Source organism: Podarcis filfolensis (assembly GCF_964270895.1).
Source record: "Podarcis filfolensis genome assembly, chromosome: 2".
Classification (NCBI taxonomy): domain Eukaryota; kingdom Metazoa; phylum Chordata; class Lepidosauria; order Squamata; family Lacertidae; genus Podarcis; species Podarcis filfolensis.
Genome location: NC_139605.1, coordinates 123,357,977 through 123,381,835, shown reverse-complemented (window position 1 = coordinate 123,381,835; position 23,859 = coordinate 123,357,977). Strand labels below are relative to the sequence as shown.

The following is a 23,859-nucleotide window of genomic DNA, read 5'->3' as shown; positions in this document are numbered from 1 at the left end:
GATGTGCCTATGAAATGTAATGAGTACAGTAAGTGCAGTAACTACATCTAAAGAATAATGAGACCAAGGCAAAAGAAAAAGAAAGAAGGAAAACAGAAGAAAATCCAGTTATTTAACTTACCGCCACATATATTCAGACATGATTCAAAACAAGTAGAAGTCAAAAACCACTTCACTTATGATTACTCATCCAATATTTGTGATTTGATACTCGGACCTTTAAAATATCCTTGAAGCACTGTTTTATTTTAAGCAAAGCAGATATTAGTAATGACAGCAGCAGTAATAGCAATGATGTCGCAATGCTGTTTATCAAACCAGTCACCCAGTTTTTGTTTTTTATAATGTTTTTTGCAGAATGGCTTTGCTGTTGTACGACCTCCTGGACACCATGCAGACCCCTCAACTGCAATGTAAGGACTGCACCTCTCAGGGAGGAATTCCTTTTGTGCTGATATGATAGTTCCATCTGCACAAGCATTTCTGCTTGCCAGACAGAACAACCCCCACTCCCCCCCCCCATGCTCTTTAAGGGTTTCTCCCAGAACCACGTTGTGCTAACTGGAGGTTTTGTGCAGCTTGCGATAGCTTGCCCTTTGTCCAATCTGGCCCTTTGTCCTCTCCTTCCTGCGTCAACAGCTTTTCATCCTAATGAGAAGGTGCCCTTTGAGCCCATCATCCCAGTGCTCCAGACTTTGCACCATTTCCCAGTTGCAATCCAGGCACCATTTGAGATGCTAGTCTTAACCTATAGAAAGTGCTAAAAGTCTTGGCCTGTACAAGAAACAATGGCACTTGAAGGATTCACCTTGGTGCAGACATGTGAGTTGCATCACTTCAGTGCACAGCAGCTGTTGGCTCTCAGCTCAGCACATGAAAAGATTCCAGTGAAAAGCATGGTGTATGAGACAATGTGAAAGGTTTGCATGTGGTGTCTGACCCCTGGTTGCTCATTCACACATGCATGTCACCACCTGATGCTGAGCTCAGGCTTTGGCAAGTCTCCAGAAGAAAACAGTTTTCTGGTGGCAAGGGGGTCAAAAATGTGTCCTTGTGATGCACCTTTGTGGAGTCCAAAAGAGGTGCATGAATGGAATAGCTCAACAGATTTCATCACCTTTGCTGCTTGTGATCTGGTCCTCTTGAGGAATGTCAAAATTCGGTCCATATTATAAGACTTGCCTTTGACAAGGGACAGGGAGTAGTCCATTCCATGGAGGCAACGGTGCACAAGGGAGGGCCTTGGGTGCCCCAAGTGTGGGGGATGGGGTAATACCCCAGGGCACTGTCTGTCTTGGATGCTGACCTTCTTGCCTTCCTCCTTCCTTGCCAGGGGCTTCTGCTTCTTCAATTCAGTGGCGATTGCAGCCAGGCAGCTTCAGCAGAAAGGGAAAATCAACAAGATTCTTATCATAGACTGGGTGAGTCTCCAAGCTGGTCTTTCTCCCTCTTCTCAGACTGCAGGTTGGTTTCCCATGATTCTTGCAGGGATGTAAAATGTAAGCTTAGGGTTCAGCAAGCAGGCGAGGCAGTGAGAGTAGATGGCCGCAGCTTCCCACTCCCACCCCTACGGAACAAGGTACATCCAGAATCCTCTTTCTGTACTTTTCGTTGGATGCTGAAGATGCATCTCTTTACACACCTGGCCTTTAACCCCTGAGATATTTATTTTAGGGCACCACCCTGGTGTTTGGATTGTAATCTGTTTAAACTGTTTTTAATATTGCATTTTTAAATTGTTGTAACCCATCCCGTGACTTTGTAGTGGAGAGCGAATCAGAAATCTAATCAGTAATAATAATAATAACAACAGCATTCTCTCACATTGTCTTGCCCTCTTCCTGCTCCTCCTCAGGATGTTCACCATGGCAACGGGACTCAGCAAGTGTTCTACAGGGACCCAAATGTCCTCTACATGTCTTTGCATCGCCATGATGATGGCAACTTCTTCCCTGGAAGCGGAGCAGCCGAGGAGGTGAGCTTCTGTTGATTGAATCTCTTCTGCACAACCCTGGAAAGACTGCCCCTTGTTAGAGGAAAGTGGTAGAAGATAGAACAGGTTGGGGGAACCTGTGTCCCTCCAGATACTGTTGGATTGCAGCTCCTATCATCCCTGACTATTCACCATGTGAGCCAGGGCTGATGAGAGCCAGCAACATCTGGAGGGACACAGGGTCTGCATCCCTGAGGCAGGAGGTATCTCAGAATTGAAGAATGCAAGCCAAGCAACATTGTTTTATAGCCAGTGTGGTTCAACAAATAGTGATTTTTTGCTTCTGGAGACCTGACTTCAAATCCTGACTTAGCAGCTTTGGGTAGAATCCTGTGTAGTGCTAAAGTGAATGCCCTGTGGGACATATTTGGGAGAAGAAAAGGGTAAAGAGTAAACCCTACACAAGAGTTCCTAAGATGGTTGGATGGTGCCTTGTACGCCTCCTTCCTGTAACTCCTGCAGCCAAACTGGTGACAAACATCTTTCTCTGCTTCCTTTTGGACCACATCACTGAGGCTTAGAGTGGGGTTTGTCACCTGGGCAGCCCAGGACCTCCAGACACACTGCCCAGGCTTGCATCCCAGAGAGGTCACTTTGGTGCTGCGAATGCAGTGAAAACAATGCAGGAGGTGGCAGTTACAGTTGCCAGTCTCAGCAGCCACAGCAGGAGCTGTGATTCTCTAGTGTTTTGACTTCACCCCTGGAGGCACATTCCATTGTCTCTCGAGACAGACGGATGCCAGCAGCAAAGCTAAAGCAAACATTTCTTTGGTGCAAGGATTTCTACTTGTGCAAAGGAATGTTCTCCCTCTCTCCTCCCTCTGCCCACATGCCCTCTAAAAATCTGTTCAAGTAAGCAGATTTGGGGAGAGTGTGGGGTATGAAGAGGAGAGAGGGGAAGCCCCATTTCACAAGTGCTGACAGGTCTCATCATGCACTCACCATGTGACCGTGAATGGATTGCTACATCACAAGGGCCCAGGAATGATAGGTGTTTGGTGCCTCCACCAAGAAAAAGAAAGAAAAGAATATGGGTGATGCAAATGTATCTTTTTGTTTGTCACAAAAGACAGGAAGTTTGCATCATCCACCAGATCCCTGAAATAAAACTAGCCCAGGAATTGACTGATCCATTCAAACTAATAAATGGAACCCAGCACTCTCCCTCACTGCTTCTTTGCAATTGCCTAGTCACAATATTGTGGAAATGGGAGGTGGCAGAGCTGGCAGAATGTTCCCTTCTGCTGGAGTCAAACAACATCTGGAGGGCCTCCAGTCCCCATCGCTCTCATAAAAGCACAGGACCCTCCCAGGGACAAGGCCTACCAACCTCATGCTCTCTTATCTCCATGGCCCACAGCCCTCAAGCCTCTTTATTCTACCTGCCCTTCCTTCATGTTTCTCTGTTTCTCCCCTTTTCTTTCAGCCACCCTTCCTCTCAGCACTCTGACCTATAATTTCTCTACCTTCTAAGGTCTCTTCCCAACCAGCTTCCCAGAACTTAGTCTTACACAGGTAGTTCAGTTTTCCCACAGTTTTCCTCCTGACTGACCAACTTTGTTCCCTGAGCAACTGGGGCACTGGTGGACACATCAGCTCAAGCAGTCAGGAGGTTACACTGTCTGAAGTGCAATGCAGTATGAATAAGCCCTTGGAAATCTACCAGGATTTAAGCGGTGGCTGCTTCCAGTATTTACATACCACATTCACCCATATTCACAAGATTTTAAATGACAAAAATTCCCAGTTAGGAGCAGAAGGGCCCTCTTTGAAGGGCTGGGGAAAGCATTCTCAAGGGAGAACTCCTTATGGCAACACTGGAGAGCTCTAGCAGGAGATGGTGGGGATTCCTGCAAGCCAAGGGTTGGGGAGAGTCGGCCGAACTCCCTTTGTCATTTCAAATCCATCATGTTTTACAACCTGCTTTCAAAGGGGCTTAGCGCTGAGAGTGGCCAGAACTATAGTTGGCTCCCATCTGGTTCTCATCTTTCCCTGTGAGCAGGAGATATCAAAGGGGCTGAGGGATTGTTTATGATGCTGTGCGAATCCCTGTGAGACTGTGGCGTATCACCCGAGGCTCCCCTCCCTGCGCTTTATGAGCTGTTTCCCCCTCCTACATCTGCCCCACTGTCTATTTTGATGTTGCAGCTCTGCCGAGACGCAGGACTGGAGCAGAATTCTCAGGGCCTCTGGTATGGGTCCGTCCGTCCCTCCCTCCCTCCCTCCCAACTAGCATACAAGTTAAGATATAGATGTGCAGAACTACAGGCAACAACCGTTTGGTGGGGGGGTATTTCTGACCCTCACGTGTGTCAATGCCCCCACCCCTGTTATGCCCCCTTTTCTGGCCATTTCTGGGTTGTGGTGATGTACAATGTTAATTGGACATCCATAAATTTGTCGTCTGTACACCAAATATTATCTCCTCCCTCCCACCCACCCACTGCCCCCATCACCCATTCCCATTTGATTTTGTTTGATTACCCTTGCTACCATGGAAAAATGCCACTGCTCTGGCCCCTCCTGCAAAATTCCTGCCCTGTCCTGTCACCTGGTTGCATCCCAAAGATGATGAAGGCTGTGGAGAAAGCTCCAACAGCTGGCATGCAACTCAGTTCTACAAGGACCATTGAATTACATGTAATAAAAGTTAGTATATGCCAGTCCTGCTGTGGGCTATGTTTGCTCTCTGTTTACAGCAATAAAAAGCCATATTTGGGGACCTAAGTTACCTCCAGGGTCAGCAGGCGTCTGCCTCTGAATACCACTTGCTAGGGATCACAAGCAGGAAAATGCTGTTGCCCTCATGTCCTGTTTGTGGTCTTCCCATGGGGACATCAGGCTGGCCAGGGTGGAAAACAGGCTACATGAGCCTTTGGTTGGCTCCAGCAGGGGCTGCTCTTACATTCTTTTGACATGCTTTGGACTTGCATTTTCATTTGGCATTATGGTGTGTGGTGCAAGCATTTAGACACACGCACACAAGTGCACATGAGCATGCACACATGCACACAGACAAGCCCCAAACTCTCTGCGGTATCACCAATGCCAGATGAGCATTCAAGTTTTGAGATAATTCTTGATTTAGCTGGCAATGTAGAACTGGGGCCCACCGTTCAGAGGGGTAAAGAAGTCAGTGTGCTTCCTGTATGTAGAGCTGCAGCTTGGAAGAAGTAGCTAATCCTCTGCTCACATTCTTAACGTATCACACCACATGAGTATATTTCAGAAAGGAACAACTGCCCATGCTATGCGTCAAAAACTTCTGTTGCTTTTCTGAAACACTTTTGTATGTGAATTTGGCCTCACAGCTATGAGCTGTTCCCCTTACAAATCTTTTCAGGCTCCAAAATTCTTTGGGAGATGCCTTACTCTGGATCTCATGTGCAGTGCCAAAAGGGCAGGGTCTTCTGAAAGGTGACACTGCAGTCCTGGTCAAAGATCCATCAAGCCACATTAAAATTACAGTGGTACCTCGGGTTACATACGCTTCAGGTTACAGACGCTTCAGGTTACAGACTCCGCTAACCCAGAAATATTACCTTGGGTTAAGAACTTTGCTTCAGGATGAGAACAGAACTCGTGCAGCAGTGGTGCAGCAGCAGCAGGAGGCCCCATTAGCTAAAGTGGTGCTTCAGGTTAAGAACAGTTTCAGGTTAAGAACGGACCTCCACAACGAATTAAGTACTTAACCCGAGGTACCACTGTACTGCTTTAGCAGCAGTGTGAAAAGCTTTCATTGTTGTGATAGGATCCTGGATCCCCTGACATTACCTACAAGTACTCAATCGTTTAAGTTTTGATTTCTTACAATCTGGGGTTTTTATTTTAAAAAACTTCTTTTGTGAATTGCATTCAGTACATGTTTAGAAAGACACATTAATACATTTAAGAAATGGATATATATTGTCATCACCATGAGGCTGTTTCCTCTAGTGAGTCTTAAAATGCCATTGTGTCCCCATCCATCGTGCAGCACAGAAAAGAGCCCATTTTAATTTGAACTAGGAAAATGCTACGAAAACACCTTGCTTATCCCCAATATTTTTCCTCTAGACATTGCTGGACTACAGTTCCCATCATCCCTGACCATTGACTGTGGTGCTAGCTGGGGCTGATGGGAGTTGAAGTCCAACAACTTATAAAGACACCCCCGTCACCAGATTGGAGAAGCTGCCTGTGGTTTGTCACCAGTCCCTCTCCTTCCCAAAGAAAAACACAGCACCTGGGTTCTCCTGTCCTGAGAAGTTGTGGATTTGCTTTGTACTTTAAAGAACATTTTTAGAAGTTTACATTTGGACCTCCATCTTGCAAGCCACTGTGATATGATCACACAGAAGCAAAGTATATTTAAAAACTGATTTAAGGACACATCTCCAAGTTACATTGTTTGTGCTGCTCTTTTTCCTGCTATTGTAAGCAATTCCATAGATACCCAGTGTTAATGAGAGTGTATCCAATTTGCCCGGGTCTTCTGAGCATGTTATCCAGTACATCAAGAAACCCTGTGTGGGCACCATGGAGCATTCAGTTTCTCCTGCTTCTCTCATCACAGCTGAATGCAGGGGGGTGGGGGGCGAAGCTGAAGTTTGACTCCTCCCTGATTCTTCTTAAAATAAAAGCTCCCTTTGTATGGCTGAGATGGGCCAGAAGAACACACTGCATAAGGAGCCTCTGTGTTGTTTTCTCTTTTAGGTGGGCTCTGGTGCTGGAGAGGGCTTCACCGTCAACGTTGCTTGGACAGGTGGCCTCGACCCACCCATGGGGGACCCCGAGTACTTAGCTGCTTTCCGGTAGGCCTCCCCTTCATGCCACACTTCCTGTGGCCCCCACAGCTTTAATGCCAGTAGAGTCTTCTTGTATTAACCTTTCAGCTGCATTCGGAACAAATGGAGGATTCAGGGTCCCTCCAGACATCCTTTTTATTGTGCATATATGATGATTTGTGATCTTGATATTATAAGGGTGGTTATATGTGATCACACTTCAATAACGCTTGCACCTACAAAAGCTCTGGGGTGGACATACTGTTTCATTTCCAATCTGTGCATGCCCTCTAGCTTCCTGCTGAAATCCTGTGACTTTTTATACCATTTACGTTTGAGTTTATTTGTTTGTTTTCTCCCACGTCCATTGAACCATAGTGCAGTAATGCCCCTCCAGGCAGCAATTATGTCGTAACTTTGGTGAAGAATCACAGAACATTAAAGAAAGCAGGCTGATGTGTGGACTGTCCAGTGTAAATCCACTACTAATTCATTATTATTGTGTCAATGATGTGTTACAAAATACACACATACACACCACCAGTCCGGAGTTCTCCAGTCTCACAGTTCTGTTTCTCTTTGAGAAGCATTCTCTTCTTATTCACTACTGGTGGCTTAATGAAACATTGTTCTTCATTTATTTAAAATGTTTGTTCTGCACCCTTCATCGCAAAGCAATCTAGACAGAGAGATATTAACAAATACACGCACACAAGTGTTGCACCACAACCAGGATATGAAAGCATAATGACAACAGATTAAGGCCACTTCTAACTTGTCACTATTTTGCAAGTGGGATCCAGTTCCATACTGGCAAATTCAGGCTGCACATTTAAAGTGGATTTGGCAATCTAATCCACTCCCAACCCCTAAAATCAGGGGTCCCTGAACTAAGGCCCGCAGGCTGGATAAGGCCCGAGGGACTCATTTATCCAGCCTGCGGCGACCACTGCCGCCACCCACTCTTACCGGCGCTGCGCTACACAGCTGCTCACTTCTGGGTCAGAGGAGCACCGGAAATAGCTTGTGCGCATGCGCAAGCGTTATTTGCGCATGTGCACACATTATTTCTGGGGCACATCCAGGTCGGAGGAGGCCCGTGCACATGCACACAAGCTATTTCCAGTGCTCCTCCAAACCCGAAGTGCGCCGGAAATAGCGTGTGCGCACGCGTATGGGCACGTGCTCTCCGGCCCGCCGCGCAATCGGTGCTGGAGACACTGGCCCGAGGTGCAGTAAGTTTGCTGACCCCTGCCCAAAATGGACCTTTTTTGGTAAGGAATGTGATTGTGGGGAAAGCACTGGAAAGTGCAGGATAACTATTGTTCGACAAAGCACCATATAACCTCCCTGCAAACAAATCAGGATGAATGCTCTACAGACAGGTTGTCCAGAAGTGACCTCAGGCATTAGTACCCATTAAGCACCTGGTCGGAAACATGTGTCTTTACCTGGCATCTAAAACTGATCAGGGTTGCCAGAAGCCCTATTTCAGAAGGGGGCGGGAATTCCACATTTGAGGTGCCACTGCCAAGAAGACCCTCCCTTGGATTGCCACATGGTGAGCCTCCAAAGGTCGACTTCTGTTCTGAGTTTACAATTTAAGTCGGGAGGAAGAAACAGAAGAACGAGGAAACAGGCACAAGAGAGTAGCACATTCTAAATTAAATGTGCTCTGCAGAACCTGAGCTGATCCTTGCAAAATCTCAGCTCCTATATTTGTTCTAAAGCTGTGCTGTTAGAAATTTTCAGTTTAAGATTCTGCACACAATCTCAGCTTCTTTACTACCTAGCTAAGTAGGAGATACCTCAATCTGATCTGAGAAACTTAGCAGAACGAAAGCTTCAGTCTGCCCTTTTGACTTTACAAGATGGCAATATGAACTGTTTGAATATGGTTACTGGGTTTATGTTATCTGAAGGAATGCAGAGTTGCCTGGTTTTCTTTTTATTTTCATCACGAGGGGTGGGAGTGGGGGTTGGTGGGCGGGGAGAACTTCAGAGTCAAGAAAGGAAGCCTTACGGCTGCAATATTGAGTGTACATACTTGGAAGCGACTCTCACGGAATCCAGTGGGACTTACTTCCAAGCAAACATGATTAAACCTAGGACCAGGCTGTAAATTTCTCTTTCCTGCATTGTCAAAAGTTGCACGCACACCTCTGCTGACAGCTCCAGCACTTCCCCCAACACACACTCCTCAGGCCCTGGCCCCCATCCCTGGCTGCCCCCTAGCAAGCCATCTGGAATCCTTAAGCCAAGACCCAAAGTTCTGTTTGGCCCCTTCTCACATTTGCTTTGTGGCATTTGCTTTGCTGCAGCGGGGCTGCTCCTGCTAGCCTCACCTGTGGCTCTCTGGATATTGCTGGACTACAACTCCCATCATCCCATACCACTGACCATGCTAGCTGGCAACATCCAGCAACATCTAGAGAGTCCCACATGGACTAGCCCTGCTGTGGAGGCAACGTCAAAAACATGGTCCCAGTTTCTGAGAGATTTTGGACTTCCCATGTAATAACTGCAACAACTCTATTTTTTTGTACTTTTGGAATATTCAAAGCACTTTGCAGACATTGTCTTGTTATAGTTATTACAACAGCTCTGTAAGATAGACCCATACTCTTATCCCTGTATTTTCAAAGGAATAGGGTCTGGGGCTCCAAGAGTGTGGCTACCCAGTGACTTAATAGGAAAGGCAAAAGTGAGACCTTCCTGATTCATAACTCAGCCTCTTGTGGCCAAGCAAGACCTGATGCCTATCACACAATTAGCACCTGTGTTCATTATGTGAGAAAACTATATAGCAGGCACACAGCACATACAGGGTAAGGAAGCTTTTAACTCTTCCCACTCCCACAATGGTCCCAATCCAGATCACACACACACACACCATACCTGCTTTTTGCACTGTGTCTGACCTGGATGGAAGTTCTCCTTACAATGCAAATAAGCTAGCAAACATAGACGGGCTGATCAGGGTCTGGAGCATAGAGGGGAACAGGGGATTAAAGCCCCCATGCCCACCTTTGTGATGCAGTCTGGATCAGGGTCTCCATAGGTGCTATTTCAAAAAACACTCACCCAGTTGTGTGACTAAAGTCACGTGTGGTTTGGCCTTTAGCTGCTGCTCTCCACTAGCTGTCAGTTACCTTCTCAGTGTGAGAAGGAGCTGCTCCCCAGTGGGAAGAGGGACAAGGGGTCCTCAGGCCTCTTCTTAGCCACGTGGCCAGAGCCTGCACTTCCAGGACTCCGTCCCCATGAATGAGGCTGAAATTGCTTGGCACAACCCCAGTTTGGAATCACAAACCCAATACGTGCCAAGCTTGGGCTTTGGAAAAAGGCCGCCCTCCCACAGCTGCCCAGCATATGTGCTTTGATTGCACTTAAAAGGGCTCTATAAATAGTTTTCCCCCACCCTCACTGTACACAGAAATGCAGCTCCCAGGCCCTATGGATATCGTGCCTCTTTTGAGTTGCTTGGCAAGCATGACCCAGCTGATGGATGGGCCTTTGGAGTAGGCTGGGATTTCATCCCAGCGGGCAAGATTGCAGGCCTGCTGAACTTTCTGAGAGCTGGGAAAAGCTTGCGCCACGGAGCATCTAAAAAGGAACTCTATCCTGAGCCAACTTAGCCTTGGCGTTGCTGGGAACGGGTCCAAGCCCGTGAGCTCTCGTCATTTCACAGGCAGTGCTACAGAACAGCCTCCTGATGCAAACAAGGGCTCTGGGTTGCTTTCATCCCAAGGCGACTGGCAAGAGTTTAGAAGTGGCCCCAGAAAGCAAGTCTGGCAACACAGGACTGAGAAGCAGCTCGCCTCTGGCCGAGTGTCAAGGGGAAGGGAGGGAGGCTGAGCTCAAAACATCTGAGAAACACTGAAAGAGAAGAGGGGCAGGGAGAGAGAAGCCATAGGCCACAGGGTCCATCTCATACCACAGAAACTCAGGAAAGAAAGACAGCAAAAAGTAGAAGATTGAACTGGGCGCAGCTGGAGAAAGAGAAGTTCTAGCCCTTAATTTGCTAAAGTGAGCTTTGGAAAATGCACAAATGTCTCTGATGCAAGAGAGGGTGCTGAACACTGGCCAAGCTATCTATGTTGCTGAACCACATTCAGAAAATAAAAATCCTCAGAGTCCTGTTCATTTATTCATGTTTGGTGGGTGTTCTGGTTTGGCGGGAGTGTTTTGGACTGCTTGTTTGTTTAGGAGATGCAGCTACAGTCTCCTCTGAAAGACCTATGCTAGGTTGGAGAGTGCATCTCAACCCTCTCCCCTCCAGACATTTTCCTGCCTAAACTTTCCTGCCCTCTCCTGCTTTATGGAAAGAAAGAAAACATTGGTTGATTAGCCATGGAAGAAAAGCTTCAGGAAAAGTTTTAGGACAGAAATGCACACTTACTTGTGTCAGATTTTTAAGGGCCTTCCTGGAAGTGCTCTGTCAACATTTGGTCAGCTTTTTCTTGTCCATCATAGTCAGCGGTGCAGTATACTGTATTACATTTAATGGTTATATGGTGAAAACACCTCAATACATGTCCCCTTTTCCTATTTCAACTTTCCCTTTTATTTTTTGTTTGTCTGGTACTTCAACTGCATTGCTCAAAATCTGTAATAAAAACCTCCTGTTTCATTTTGTCTAAAAAGAAGCAGGCATTCTGTTACTGAGCTATGACCCTTCCATAATTACTTTATAAAGCAGCACCTTGGGGTAAAAATTCTATATGGCCCATTGTCTTCTGTTGATTGGTCTTAATATTTCTTAGGAGGTTGTGTGTATGTGCCTTGTGTTCTATGGTTTGCTTTATTTATAGTCCACTTTCCGTCCGTAATAGGATTGAGGATTGAATTCATGGGGTTCCCAGGAGATCCCCCACTTAGTCAGGGACCAGACCCCGACCCTCTTAACTTCAGCAAGGTGGCTGAATGATCAGGTGCCTTCAGGCCATGCCATGTGTAGGTTCTTATTCTTCCATGTGACTTGCAAAAATCAGAATGAATTATTGCAGAGAGGAAGGAAGGAAGGAAGGAAGGAAGGAAGGAAGGAAGGAAGGAAGGAAGATGGATAGTCTCAAGCAGAAGTATAATGCATCGTAAAAGCACACACAGTTCTGTGCCTTACACACTGAAGGCAGGTCATGAATTTCCATTGCAGAATTTTTGGTAGGGGTTTGATGCAGAATTCTGCACCATCCTTACAGCTAGAGTGTGTTCTGCTTTACTCTGGGAGCAGAAGCCCAGGAGCATTGAGTGTGCTAGCCCAGTGCCAGTGATGCTAGCCAACCTAGACTGTTGTTGTTTTCCCTCCTCTGCAGGACTGTTGTGATGCCGATAGCCCATGAGTTCTCTCCGGATGTGGTACTGGTGTCCGCAGGCTTTGATGCAGCTGACGGCCATCCGCCGCCACTGGGAGGCTACAAGGTCTCAGCCAAATGTAAGGCATGCTGACAGACTGAAAAACTCATCCTTCTTTCCAGATAATTAGAAATCTGCCTCCATCACCTAAGACTGATTGGGGGTCCAGGTTTGGTCAGAAATGATGGCATCCTCACCTACCCCATGATAATGATGTCACAATCAAACACCAGGGCCTCAAAGCCCACTGTGGCCTTCACACCATGAACAGGGTGTCCTCCTCACCAGCCCTTGGTTACACAGTGGTGTATCTGAAGAAACAGGACCCACAGGGTAGCTAAGCAGGAAAAGTGCTCTTTACAGTATCAGGACTTCAGAGTCTGTAATGGAATCTGGGTTCCCAACCAGTTTGTCCTAAAAAAGGCCAGAAAAGGAATCCATCAATTCAGTTATATCCAGAAAGTGTTTAAAGGTGGGGGCATCGATGTCTGCTTAGCACTCCACTCAAAAACTTCAGTAAGATTACTTGCTGGCGGGGTGCCAAATACGGATTTAGTGCACTTAGGTGACCCATTGATCATTATGCCCACATCAGCCTGGTCTGACTACAGATGTCACTCCTTCTTGGGGAAGGAGGCATTGCAGTGCTTGCCTTATGAATCAGCCACATCCACTTTATAACTGGGAAGGAGGTTCAGAGAAAGTGGGGTGCTGGGGGGGGCAGAAAGGGAGAGAGAGAAGTGTGGAATGTCTGGGTGTGTTCAAGAGGACAGCGTGGGACATCTTCCATGCACAGGGAGGGTGCTGTTGTCTGTGAGGGCCATAAAGTCTAATTCTCCCATTTCCTTTGGCTTCCCTCCAGGTTTTGGCTACATGACCCGGCAGCTGATGAGTGTGGCTGGAGGTGCTCTTGTCCTTGCCCTGGAAGGGGGCCATGATCTGACTGCCATCTGCGATGCCTCAGAGGCCTGTGTCTCTGTCCTGCTGGGCAATGAGGTGAGTGGAGCCCATCCTTAGCAGAATCAAGGACAGCCTCTGGGGATTAGAATGATATATTTAGGTAACTGCCAGTGCTTTTTACTGGGGATACCCAAGGGTATGCAAGACCAGCACCATTTCTCCCCAAATGCTAAAAGTGTGGCACTTAATATAACAACTTCATGGTGAGTACCAGTACACACACACAAGCACTGGTAACTGCCATCTATGTACAGGCTACAACTGATTATTGCCATCATGTGTGCGTACACAGCACCAGACCCAGAACTGACCCAAAATGTCACTCAACACGTCATGAAATGGGCGGTACAGGGATGAAGCAGGACATGCACAGGGGCCAGGAACGAAACCCCCATGCGAAATTGCCCTCGACTGTGTATAGCACTTTACAAAAAACCCCAGGTGTAATAGGACCCAATCTCACGAGGCTCACAATCTAAAATAGAAACAGAAAAACTGGCAGTGCCAGGGATCCAACCTGAGACCTTCTGTAAGCCAAACAGGTGATATCACCACTCAGATGTGGCCACTCCACAAATTTATTTCTTCCAGCCAGGTCTGGCCCAAGACATTTTGGCACCTGAGGCAAACCACAGAATGTTGCAGGACCAATGGTCAAGGACGATGGGAGCTGTAGTCCAGCAACAGCTGGGGACCAAAGTCTGGGAAACGCTGCCTTATCAGGGATGGGAAACCACAGGCTCTTGCCCTTGGTACTTCCCCCAGCCCTCACAGGAGCTGATCTGTACTTGCTTGGGTGGTTTTGTCCAACTGGATGGGTCCACGCACCAAGACAGCTCTGAGGAACTCTGTTGCCCGATTGGCCTTGTCTTTACTGCAGCCTGCCCTGCCCTGGAGTCTTCCTCTGACTTTGCTACCAGGCACCAGAGGGCAGCATTTCAAACTGCCTCCTGCTCTCCGTCAGTGCTGCAGACAGGTCCTCCCCTTGTCTCTTCAGCCTGAGACAAGTCACCCAAGAAAGTCTTTTGCCACCAAGCCACTCGGTCTTCCTCTCAAGTCTAGCACAAACCAACATGGACCCAGCCTCCAACCCACAGGAATAGATTGGCCCCAACTCAATAGCACCTGGCCATTTATACCCTTCTTGTGGTCCCTCTTAGCCCAGCACCAGCCAATCACACAGTCCAAATGAAAATTCTAGGCCTGTAGTCACCAACCAGAACGTCCCTCTTTTGCTACTGAGATATGCATCTCCACCCCTTCCGACTTTTACCTGACCAGACAGAACCATAGAATTGTAGAGTGGGAAGGGTCATCTAGTCCAACCCTCTGCAATGCAGGAATCTCAGCTAAAGCATCCATGACAGGTGGCTGTCCAACCTCTGCCTAAAAACCTCCAAGGAAGGAGAGCCAACCACCTTCCAAAGGAGTCAGTTCCACTGTCAAACAGCTTTTACCATCACAAAGTTCTTCCTGATGTTTAGTCAGAATCTCCTCTCTTGTAACTTGAATCCATTGGTTCGGGAGCTGCCCTCTGGAACAGCAGAAAACAAGTTTACTCCCTCTTCCATGGGACAGCCCTTGAGTTATTAGAATAGGGCTATCATACCACCTCTCAGTCTCTTCTTTTCCAGGCTAAACAGTTGCCTGCAAGCATCCTTTTTTCTTCTCTGAGGGTTCCTCCACACTTCCTCCACATTTCTGAGCACAATTCAAAGTGTTGGTGCTGACCTTTAAAGCCCTAAACGGCCTCGGTCCAGTATACTTGAAGGAGCGTCTCCACCCCCATCATTCTGCCTGGACACTGAGGTCCAGCGCCAAGGGCCTTCTGGTGGTTCCCTCCCTGTGAGAAGCCAAGTTACAGGGAACCAGGCAGAGGGCCTTCTTGGTAGTGGCACCCACCCTGTGGAACGCCCTCCCACCAGATGTCAAAGAGAAAACAACTACCAGACTTTTAGAAGACATCTGAAGGCAGCCCTGTTTAGGGAAGCTTTTAATGTCTAATAGACTATTGTATTTTAATATTCTGTTGGAAGCCACCCAGAGTGGCTGGGGAAACCCAGCCAGATGGGCGGGATATAAATAATAATTTATTATTATTATTATTTCAATTGTCCCATGTTTTCTAGGCACAGGTCCAAGCGATTTTGCCTTGGCCCCTCTGCTTTCCCTCAGAAAACCCCTCTCTAGTGCTAAATTGGAACAATCAGCACTCCACAGAAAACCCGATTGTCATTTCTGATTCATCACTAGACTGTGAGTTTTCCCAGGGGAAAATGGTGGGGCAAACCGAGGTGTGGATAAGCCGCGAGTCCATCTCCATGCAGTTGGACATGTGGATAAAGCTCACTGTGAGGACCTGCTTGTGTGCAAACCATTCCTAGCACAGTCTGAGAATGACAGTCACATCCCAGCCTGTTTTGTTCCCACAGCTGGAGCCTCTCCCCGAGGAAACCCTTCAGCAGAAGCCCAGTGCCAACGCGGTGCGCTCCCTGGAGGCAGTGATCCGGGTACAAAGTAAGTGTGGTGAAGGCCCTTCCTTCCTGCACAGCAGGCTGGCAGGCGTGTGGGAAGGGTGGACTAACAGGCAGCAGCTAGTTCTGTCATTTGCCTTTTCCTTGGTATCTCAGAGTTCAAAAGGAAAGGCTTTGCTTCCCTTTTCCTCAAGACCACAGCAGGAGAGAGAAAAGGTTAAATTCCCTTTCTACGACTGTTCTGGTGCCATTGCAACACACCAATAGCTGCAGCTTGTTGTTTAAAAACCTGCACATGAAACACAAAGGTGTATTTACCATCCAGTCTTGTTTTGCCCTGAGTTACCATAGGCTGCCATCACAACTCAGCTGGGAGCAGCATTCTGACGTTGTGGAGTTGGGTCAACAGGTTCTGACCCTCAAAGAAGCTCCTGTGCCCTGTGCACCATTTTAGGTGCTTGACTGAGTACTGGCCAGTGGAGACAAGCCAGGCACTGATCCTGCTCTTCTGTTTCAGGCCAGTACTGGAGCTCTGTGCGGCGCTTTGCCCCCACTGTGGCCTATTCATTCCTGGAAGCGCAACATCATGACACAGAAGAGGTGGAGACGGTGACAGCACTGGCCTCACTTTCCGTAATGGCAGAGAAAAGGTGAGTTATGCCTCCTTGGACTATGAAAGCGGTTTCATGGGTGAAAGTCGGTTTTGCAGGCAAACTGTGCACGCATGCACACATACAGCTATAAATATGGCTGCTACAACATTTAATTCAAAAGATAACCACTTGAAAGAAGGGAAGAAGCAAAATTTCCCAAATGCAAATCCTACTGGAGCTCATGTACCCTTCTGGGACATGCTGGGAATTCCATCAGACTTTTTTTTTTTTTAGGAACGGCTGAAATGCATTTGTTTGCAGGAGGAAACATTTCAAAATGGCCATCCAGTGAGGATTGCAGCATCTGTTTCAGTGGAGGCTCACACTTTAAAGAGACAGCCACCACTTTTAGAAAGAGCCAGGGTGATATATTAGATGAGAACATTTGATTTAAATCTGGGAAACTTGGGTTCATGTGCGCACTTCTCTATGAGCCCACTGGGTGGCCTCACATCCAGTCTGTCTCTCAGGGTTGTTGTGAGGACAGAATGCAAATATGGTCAATAAATAGATTGGTGGGCCCAAGTTCATGATAACTTTATTCCACACCTGCAACAAGAAACAGTCAAGGATATGCTTATCTTTTGACACTCCATATTTGGGGCTGGAAGTGAATTTACTCCTAGTTCAGGTTGTGTGTTGATCCTCAGCTGTTCACAAATTATGCAGCACAGACGATATATGCTGCCCCACCCCAACCAGGAGGTCTGTTTTTGCTGCATTCTGCACCTTCTGAAGAGTCTTCAAGAACTGTCCCATAAAGTGTGTGTTGCGGCAGTCAATCCTTGAGGTTACAAATGCGCATATGATGGTTGCCAGGTGACCTGCACCATCTCAACATTCCCAATAGAGAACCCTGGCTCTTTAGTCACCTGTGATTTTACAAAGGTATTATTATCCTAACTGATTTCCTTTGCTTTTAGGCGGCAGGATGAGCCAATGGACGAAGAGCCCATGAACCAGTGAAGGCTTGCTTCATCCTCCTACAGGAACACAGCTTCCTTTGTGGCTTCTTACTCATATCACAGCCCAGGCTCCTGCCGGCCATGCAGCCCATGTTCCCCTGGAAAACGGACTAAAAGTTCAGGCAGAGACTCTGTAGAAAGGGCCTGTGGCAGGTGTCCAGGATTAATTGGTGACTCTGGGAGCTGCCTCATGTGGAACTCCACAGGGCAAGCAGCGGTCGCAAACCTGAAGTCCTCTCTGGAATCGTCTTGGGTTGAAAATCTGACATCACAAAGGGTTCCCAGTGGGACACAGGGGGCTAGATGCAGAACTTGAGAGTTTGCTCTGACGTTGGGGTGGTGCCTTTTCCCCTCCAGAACCAAAGACCCCCCCCCTGCCGCCCACCACCACTTGGAAGGAGCCTGCTGAGGAGGAGCCAAGATGCTATTTCCCTTCCTTTTTCTAAGCAAGACATCGTTACCTTATGCCAGGCTGCCCCATCATCACAGGAGCTGGGTTTTGCAAGGGGAGAATTTTCAGAAGAAGACATTTGGATGTCAAACAGCTCCTGTTAACCACTGTCCCAAACTTACCCTTTTTGTCTAGGACCTTCCTAAGTTGCACTATATACAGATCATACAGACACACACTTTGTCTACCTTCCATAGAACTTTGTGGGGAGCAATTGCACCTCCTTGTGGACTCAAAGCCCTTGGTCCACTGTCTCATCATCATCAAGGCGCTATGTAAATACACAACCCTATGGTGCTTGCAGCTGGTTTGTTTTTCCCTGATTCGTGAAAACAAGCAGCCTTATTCCAAAAAGCAAACTTGGGGTGGGGGTAGAATGGAAAACATGAGTGAGGAATTTGTCCTCTGTTATCCCAACCAATATGCAGACTTTGGATTCTTGTAAATCTAATTTGTTTGGGGGTTTTTTCCATGTTCCTTTTGTTTGTTTGAAAGACACAGGCTTCTAGTCCTTATGTTTTAAAATGTGCAGATGCTCCATTATTCAGATGAGCAGTGTTTCTGTTCCACATAGCTGCTTTATGGTTTTATGGGATGGTAGATAATTCTCACCTGTAAAGGGCTGCTACTGACACAGCAAACTTTCTATGAAAACAAAAAACAAAAGCACTTGTATGTAGAGAAAAGGCATGTCGTCTTCATGCAGATTGACATGTGACTATTCTGCACACTTCTGTTTTGCTGTGTGTACAAGCAGTCTACGTATAATGGAAAGCTGCAGTCAGTTGGTTTTGGGCACCCATGGAAATGATCCCAATGCCATTTTTTCCTACACTGAGGAATTTCCCTGTCCTGGAAAATTGCCCTGTTTAATGGGGCCGCAACGCATTGTCAGTGGCCAGATTTGAGAGATGGGTGGTTGCAACACTGCAGGGTGATCTGGCTAAGGAATGGGGGTGGGAGGAGGATGCAGTGTACAGACCGACCATGTATAGAAACCATTGGATCTCAACCAACCAGTAAATTGAGCCTTTGCTGCAGCCCATGCATGTTGCTTCTTGTAGCCCAAAGCTGGACCATTCTTCCATGTGTCTGAGCTCTGCTTCCATTTCTCAAACAACGGCACAACTAGAACCAGCCCTACCAGAAAGAAGGGCAAAGCAACCTGCTTTAGGCAGCACCATGAGAGGTGGGTCCTGGGTGGGTGAAGGCAGGAATTGGTGTCCAGACCTTCTACTAAATCAGACCCTAGGTTCATCCAGCTCAGTGGTGTCTAGCATTTCAGGCAGAGTTCTCTCCCAGCCCCACTTGGAGATGTTGAGGCTGGAGCTTAATGCCTTGGGCCTGCAGACCAGATGCTCTACCACTGCTGAGCTACGTATGGCCCTTCCACTGGTGCGGAGGGGGGAAATATTATTGAGATGCTATTGAGCTCTGTTTCAGGCAGCACTGAACACAATACACTAGCCTTATCCAAGATTGGTACTGGCACGGAGTCACTTCCTTCAGGACTTGCTGCAGTCATGCTGTAATGACAACCTGCTGGTCTGAACAAGTTTTCTCTACCTCCTTTCTCCACACTGAACTGAGACAGCCTGCATCATTCAGAAACACAGGATGCTACAAAAACCGCAGTCTTGTGCCACCTTAAAGCAGGGTTTCAGTCTGAGGACTGCATTTGCTCATAGGAAATCTGCCAGGGAGGCAAAAGCAGTCCAAGCAAATGGATATGATTCTTCCCTTGGCATGGTAGTCTACATTCCAACAAAAGTCAGAGGTTTCTCCATTCACACACACCTGTCTACAGTCAGGCAAATGAGACATTACCATAGTTTATAGATGCATCCCAACCAGCGGAAAAGCACTTGAGGCAGGGCATGGAGCAATCTGGAGAGGGGTGTGGTCTGAGGAGGAGGCATGGCCTGTGGATCTGCATTTGGCCCCCAAACTGGAGGTTCCACACAGCTGCAAATGAAGTTTGTTGCGGTTTGGACTTCTTTGACTTCAGCTTCCTCCATCAAATGCATGAATGGTAATTCTCAGTTGGCAAGTGTGTATACAGATACATGTGTGAAGCAGGGGTGGTGAACCCCTTTTTGGACAGAGGGCTGCCCACAACCTTTGCCGACCCTCCAAGGGCAGCATACCAGCAGTGGGTGTGGGTAAATGTCACTGCACACAAAGGCCCCCCTCCTTGACTGATCCAATGTGTTTTGGAGCTCTGGAAAATCAAGGATCCAAAACATGCAAAGCCTCCCTGAGTACAGAAGGCTTCCCTGCTGCACACAGTTCAGGGGAAGATGCAGAGGGCGATGGAGACAAGGATGGGGAGGGAGGCTAGCACACTTGCGCATGCTCCCCCATCATCACACATTGACAAGTCCTCCTCAAAATGCGTGAACAGGGCTGGTGGCTCTCCACAACCTGCAGTAGGGTGACTAGGTAAAAAAAGACCCAGGGCTCCTGCATCTTTAACAGTGGTATAGAAAAGGGGATTTTGGCAGGAATATCCTTGCGCAGCATTTTTATTTATAGCTGCCCTAACCAGCCCCAACAGCCATCAGGCGGCTTGCTGATAAACGGCTGTTTGTTGAAGCAGATCTGCAGAGTTGAAAGTATGAGAAATGGGCTGAGTGCTCCGTCCCAGGTGTGGTGACAGTAGCAGTGCTGGTGCTGATGCTGAGGGTGGTGGCTTCTGGAGCTCTGCCCAAAAAGTGGGTAGATTTTCTTACTAAGGCTCTGGAACGCTGCTCTTTTCCAGGAGCAGGCATTGATCAGTGGTGCCTATGGGAGTCAGCACACATCTTGCTAAAAAGGAAGGGTGCTGGGCATGGGCGTAACCAGGATTTATGTTGGAGCAGGTTTTGGGGGTGGGGCAGAACCAAGTTATCTGCAATTCAATTGGTTAGTTAAGTAATTTTTATTTATTTACTTGATTTAGAGGGGCAGCTCTCTCTCTCTCTCTCTCTCTCTCTCTCTCTCTCTCTCTCTCTCACACACACACACACACACACACACACCCTCCTGGCAATGCTCAAGGTGCTGAGTCCTCCATTGTGAAGTCATCTTGTGCTGATCTACCTCACCTCCGGTCATAGCAGGGGCCACCACAAAGAAAGCCTTGTTGTACTGCCTAGTTTCATGGCACAATGAGATGGTTTCTTCCTTCCAGGGACTGAACTTGCCTGATCGAAGCAAGACTGGGAAAGTGAGCTTCCTGGCTAGTGGAATTGGCAAGGGTGATTGGGTCTCCTGGGACTTCCTAGGGCCAGACAGAGCATGCATGTGCAAATGTGCTAAACCGTTGACTCACTGATTACCAGTCTGGAATCAGACTCTAAGCAGGGAGAGGTCACAAGGTTTAGGTGAGTGTTTTGTTTGGGGTGGGTTGAGGTATGCCAGACCTTATTAAAAGAGTCCTGCTGCTGGCTAAGTGGGAAAAGGAGAGGCTGCTTCAGCCTTTGGAGGAAGGGACGAGAGAGCTGCAACAGGAAGTCAGATGACAAGAGTGCGGAGACATTTAATTACTTCCAGACGTGGCGGTGATGTTGTTACACATATTAGGATGCAGGACTGACTCACACTCGCAGGGGTATCGGGATCGTTAGGGTGCTGGCTGCAACATGAGCCAGAAAGCCAGAATGTTAAGCACTAAAATTCCCTGATTACTAAGAAAGTCTGAGAAATGGAGCATTTTTGACACCCAGAGGTCAAACTCTCTACATCATCATAGAAGGCGCTCCAACACAAAGCCACTTGCAGGAGGAAATGCTGGTTTATGGGAGTTCCAGGGCCCCTTTCACACACTTCACATTCCCGCCAGCCTTGGAAAGTGGGTTTTCCCCCCCTCATTGCACCATTATGAGATTCCAGGGTTCTGGGAAGTTGTAGCTTTGTGAGAGGCAAGCTGGGGTCCCCATGGTTCTTTGGGGAGGTCCTGTCTTTGAGTATGAACCTGTGGGTGAAAGGAAGATGCAAAGAGTTGATCTCTATTAACGATTGTGACTGTGGACCCAGGGTGCTATTATTTATTACAGTGGTACCTCAGGTTAAGAATTTAATTCGTTCTGGAGATTCGTTCTTAACCTGAAACTGTTCTTAACCTGAGGTACTTAACCTTAGCTAATGGGGCCTCCCGCTGCTGCCGCTGCGCGATTTCTGTTCTCATCCTGAAGCAAAGTTCTGAACCCGAGGTACTATTTCTGGGTTAGCAGAGTCTGTAACCTGAAGCATCTGTAACCTGAAGCATCTGTAACCCAAGGTACCACTGTATTCTTACTTACTGAGTTTATATACTGCCCTATACCTGCTGGTCTCAGGGTGGTTCACACAGTGCTACTCTTGATTAATGCCTAATATGTTCATCTCTCTTCACACTCACAGGTTAACAAAAACCCTTTGAAAGACCACACACACACACACACACACCACTGTGAAATCAGGAAGCTGGCACTGTGAAGATACACAGCAACACCTGACACCCAGGATTGCAGGTTTTGCTATTTATTAACATTATGTTGTGATTCTTGAAAATCCCACACATACCATCAGCAGTACAAATGGACAAATAACCTCCATAGTTTATTCATGGTCTAGTAATCCCACCCATTTCTCTATAACCACAATTGCTCAGGCCAGAGGTTTTTGCCTGCCATTTTAGTAGGCATCTTTTAACTGGAGATTCTGGGCATTTAACCTGCGACCTTATTTGTGCCAAGCATATGCTCTGTGACTCTTGAATGATGGCTTCTCCCAACTGAGGGGTGTATGTTTGTTACACTTTTAGGGGAACAGAGAGATGGTTCCATGTCATCAGGGGTTCTCCATTTGTGGAGGGGGACTTCCCCAGGGAGGTTTCTTTATAACTCTTCCCAGTTAGCATCTTCTCTGGGGAGAAAGATAAATGCCAGCTAGGGTTGCCACCTTTGTATCTTAGATCTGATCTGAACGATAAGAAGACATTCTATAGGTGCAGTATGACAAGGTTGGACCTCAATTTTCAAGCTACCTGCTCTCAGTCACGCCCATTGAATGCGGCTACACTCGGCCTCTTTCCCTCAACTCCTGTCTTTCCCTCCAGGCTTCACAACTTCCCTTCTTTCCAGATACCACCCCATTCTGTTGATAAAAATCACCCCCGGCAATGGGCTGTTTAGTTTTCCAGGAACCTCATCAGCCTAGCTTCCTAGGGGAAAACAATATCTGATGGATTTCTGCTTATGCAGCTATTGACATCCTACAGCTTGTGTGTGCTGCTGCAGGTGGGCAGCAGGGGCTGCTTTGAGTCCAGCAGCACCTGGGGGCTGTTCCACATACCTAAATCTGCCCCCCTCCCAGATGCTTAGCATCTCCTGTACCTGCTTTTTTGCTGCAAGAGGCTAACACAGCAGCCCTTCTGGGAACTGATCGCATGTTACCATTCATTCTTTCCTTTTCACATATACCACCCTCTCTCCCCACCCCAACCCCAACTCTCTCTAGGTACATTTGTGCAAGCCCTGATCTCAGGCCATAAGCCCATTTTTCCATCTCAAAAGGCAGCCTTGCAGCAAGATGTAGCTACAGCCCACTTAGTGGTGGATGGGGCTCAAAAGTTAAGTGAGATGTGTTTGATTGGTGCAGTCTACTCTGAGGTCACAATGGCCTCAATCCATGAAGTGAACTGCTGGGGAAGGATGCTGTGCTCTTGCGTAGGCTTAGTAGAGGAGATGGGAAGAGACAGTAGGAAGCAAGCTTCTCTTAAGAGCTCTTCTAGGAAAACAGACTTGGGGAAATGGAGGCAGCAAGTCCCTCAGTTTTGCAGCATCCCGCTGAATGATGAAAAGTTGCTCAAGGAAGGTGAGTGTCAAGACTGACTTTTGTGGAATATTGGAGCTGTGTTTTAGATTCTGAAAGATGTGTGAATTGGGTTGCTCATATACAATACAATAATATACAAAACAATACATTAATGTTTGTATTGTGTACAGTGGGGAAGAGGTGATGCCAGGCTAGGTTCACATCCACACTGCACATCTAAAGCCTGGAACTGTATAGCTAGTAAAATTTGTGACCAAAGGGTTGCCAGCATTATTATTGGCAGTCCCTGTACATTAAGTAGCAACTCATCGTGCAGATACTTAGCACTTTGTTTTCACACCAGGAACAGCTCTCCTTGCTTTCCCTCTAAGTTCCAGGCTCCTGCTGAACTTTTTAAAATGTTTGCTTAACTTCAGCAGTTAAAGGCAGATGAGCAGGAACAGTTC

At 47.4% G+C, this 23,859-nt stretch overlaps 1 protein-coding gene and 2 long non-coding RNA genes across 13 annotated transcripts in view; 2 read left to right on the top strand and 1 right to left on the bottom strand.

The window, feature by feature from the left end:
• The window catches only part of HDAC7 (histone deacetylase 7), a 174,192-nt gene extending 156,035 nt beyond the window's left edge, over positions 1-18,157 (top strand). For all 9 annotated transcript variants that reach the window (XR_014544704.1, XM_083599748.1, XM_083599750.1 and 6 more), the window contains 9 exons: positions 358-413; positions 1,334-1,421; positions 1,856-1,975; positions 6,689-6,786; positions 12,072-12,190; positions 12,974-13,107; positions 15,504-15,588; positions 16,063-16,195; positions 17,122-18,157. Coding sequence is in view for 8 of the 9 variants with exons in the window: in XM_083599748.1 (XP_083455874.1) it covers positions 358-413; positions 1,334-1,421; positions 1,856-1,975; positions 6,689-6,786; positions 12,072-12,190; positions 12,974-13,107; positions 15,504-15,588; positions 16,063-16,195; positions 17,122-17,164 (876 nt within the window). In the remaining variant the exon portion in view is untranslated. The remainder of the gene's footprint in view (positions 1-357; positions 414-1,333; positions 1,422-1,855; positions 1,976-6,688; positions 6,787-12,071; positions 12,191-12,973; positions 13,108-15,503; positions 15,589-16,062; positions 16,196-17,121) is intronic.
• Positions 18,158-20,149: 1,992 nt separating this feature from the next.
• LOC310756150 overlaps positions 20,150-23,859 on the top strand; it is a 48,135-nt gene continuing 44,425 nt past the window's right edge. Inside the window, exon 1 of one of the 3 annotated variants that reach the window (XR_014544721.1) lies at positions 20,150-20,822. This is a non-coding gene — a long non-coding RNA (uncharacterized lncRNA). Of the gene's footprint in view, positions 20,823-22,461; positions 23,453-23,859 lie in introns of those variants that run through there. The other 2 variants (XR_014544722.1, XR_014544723.1) reach the window with 2 other exon arrangements.
• LOC310756170 lies at positions 21,115-22,257 on the bottom strand. Its single transcript, XR_014544746.1, has 2 exons — positions 22,172-22,257; positions 21,115-21,551 (listed from the first exon to the last, which is right to left on the bottom strand). It is a non-coding gene; the product is annotated as an uncharacterized lncRNA (long non-coding RNA).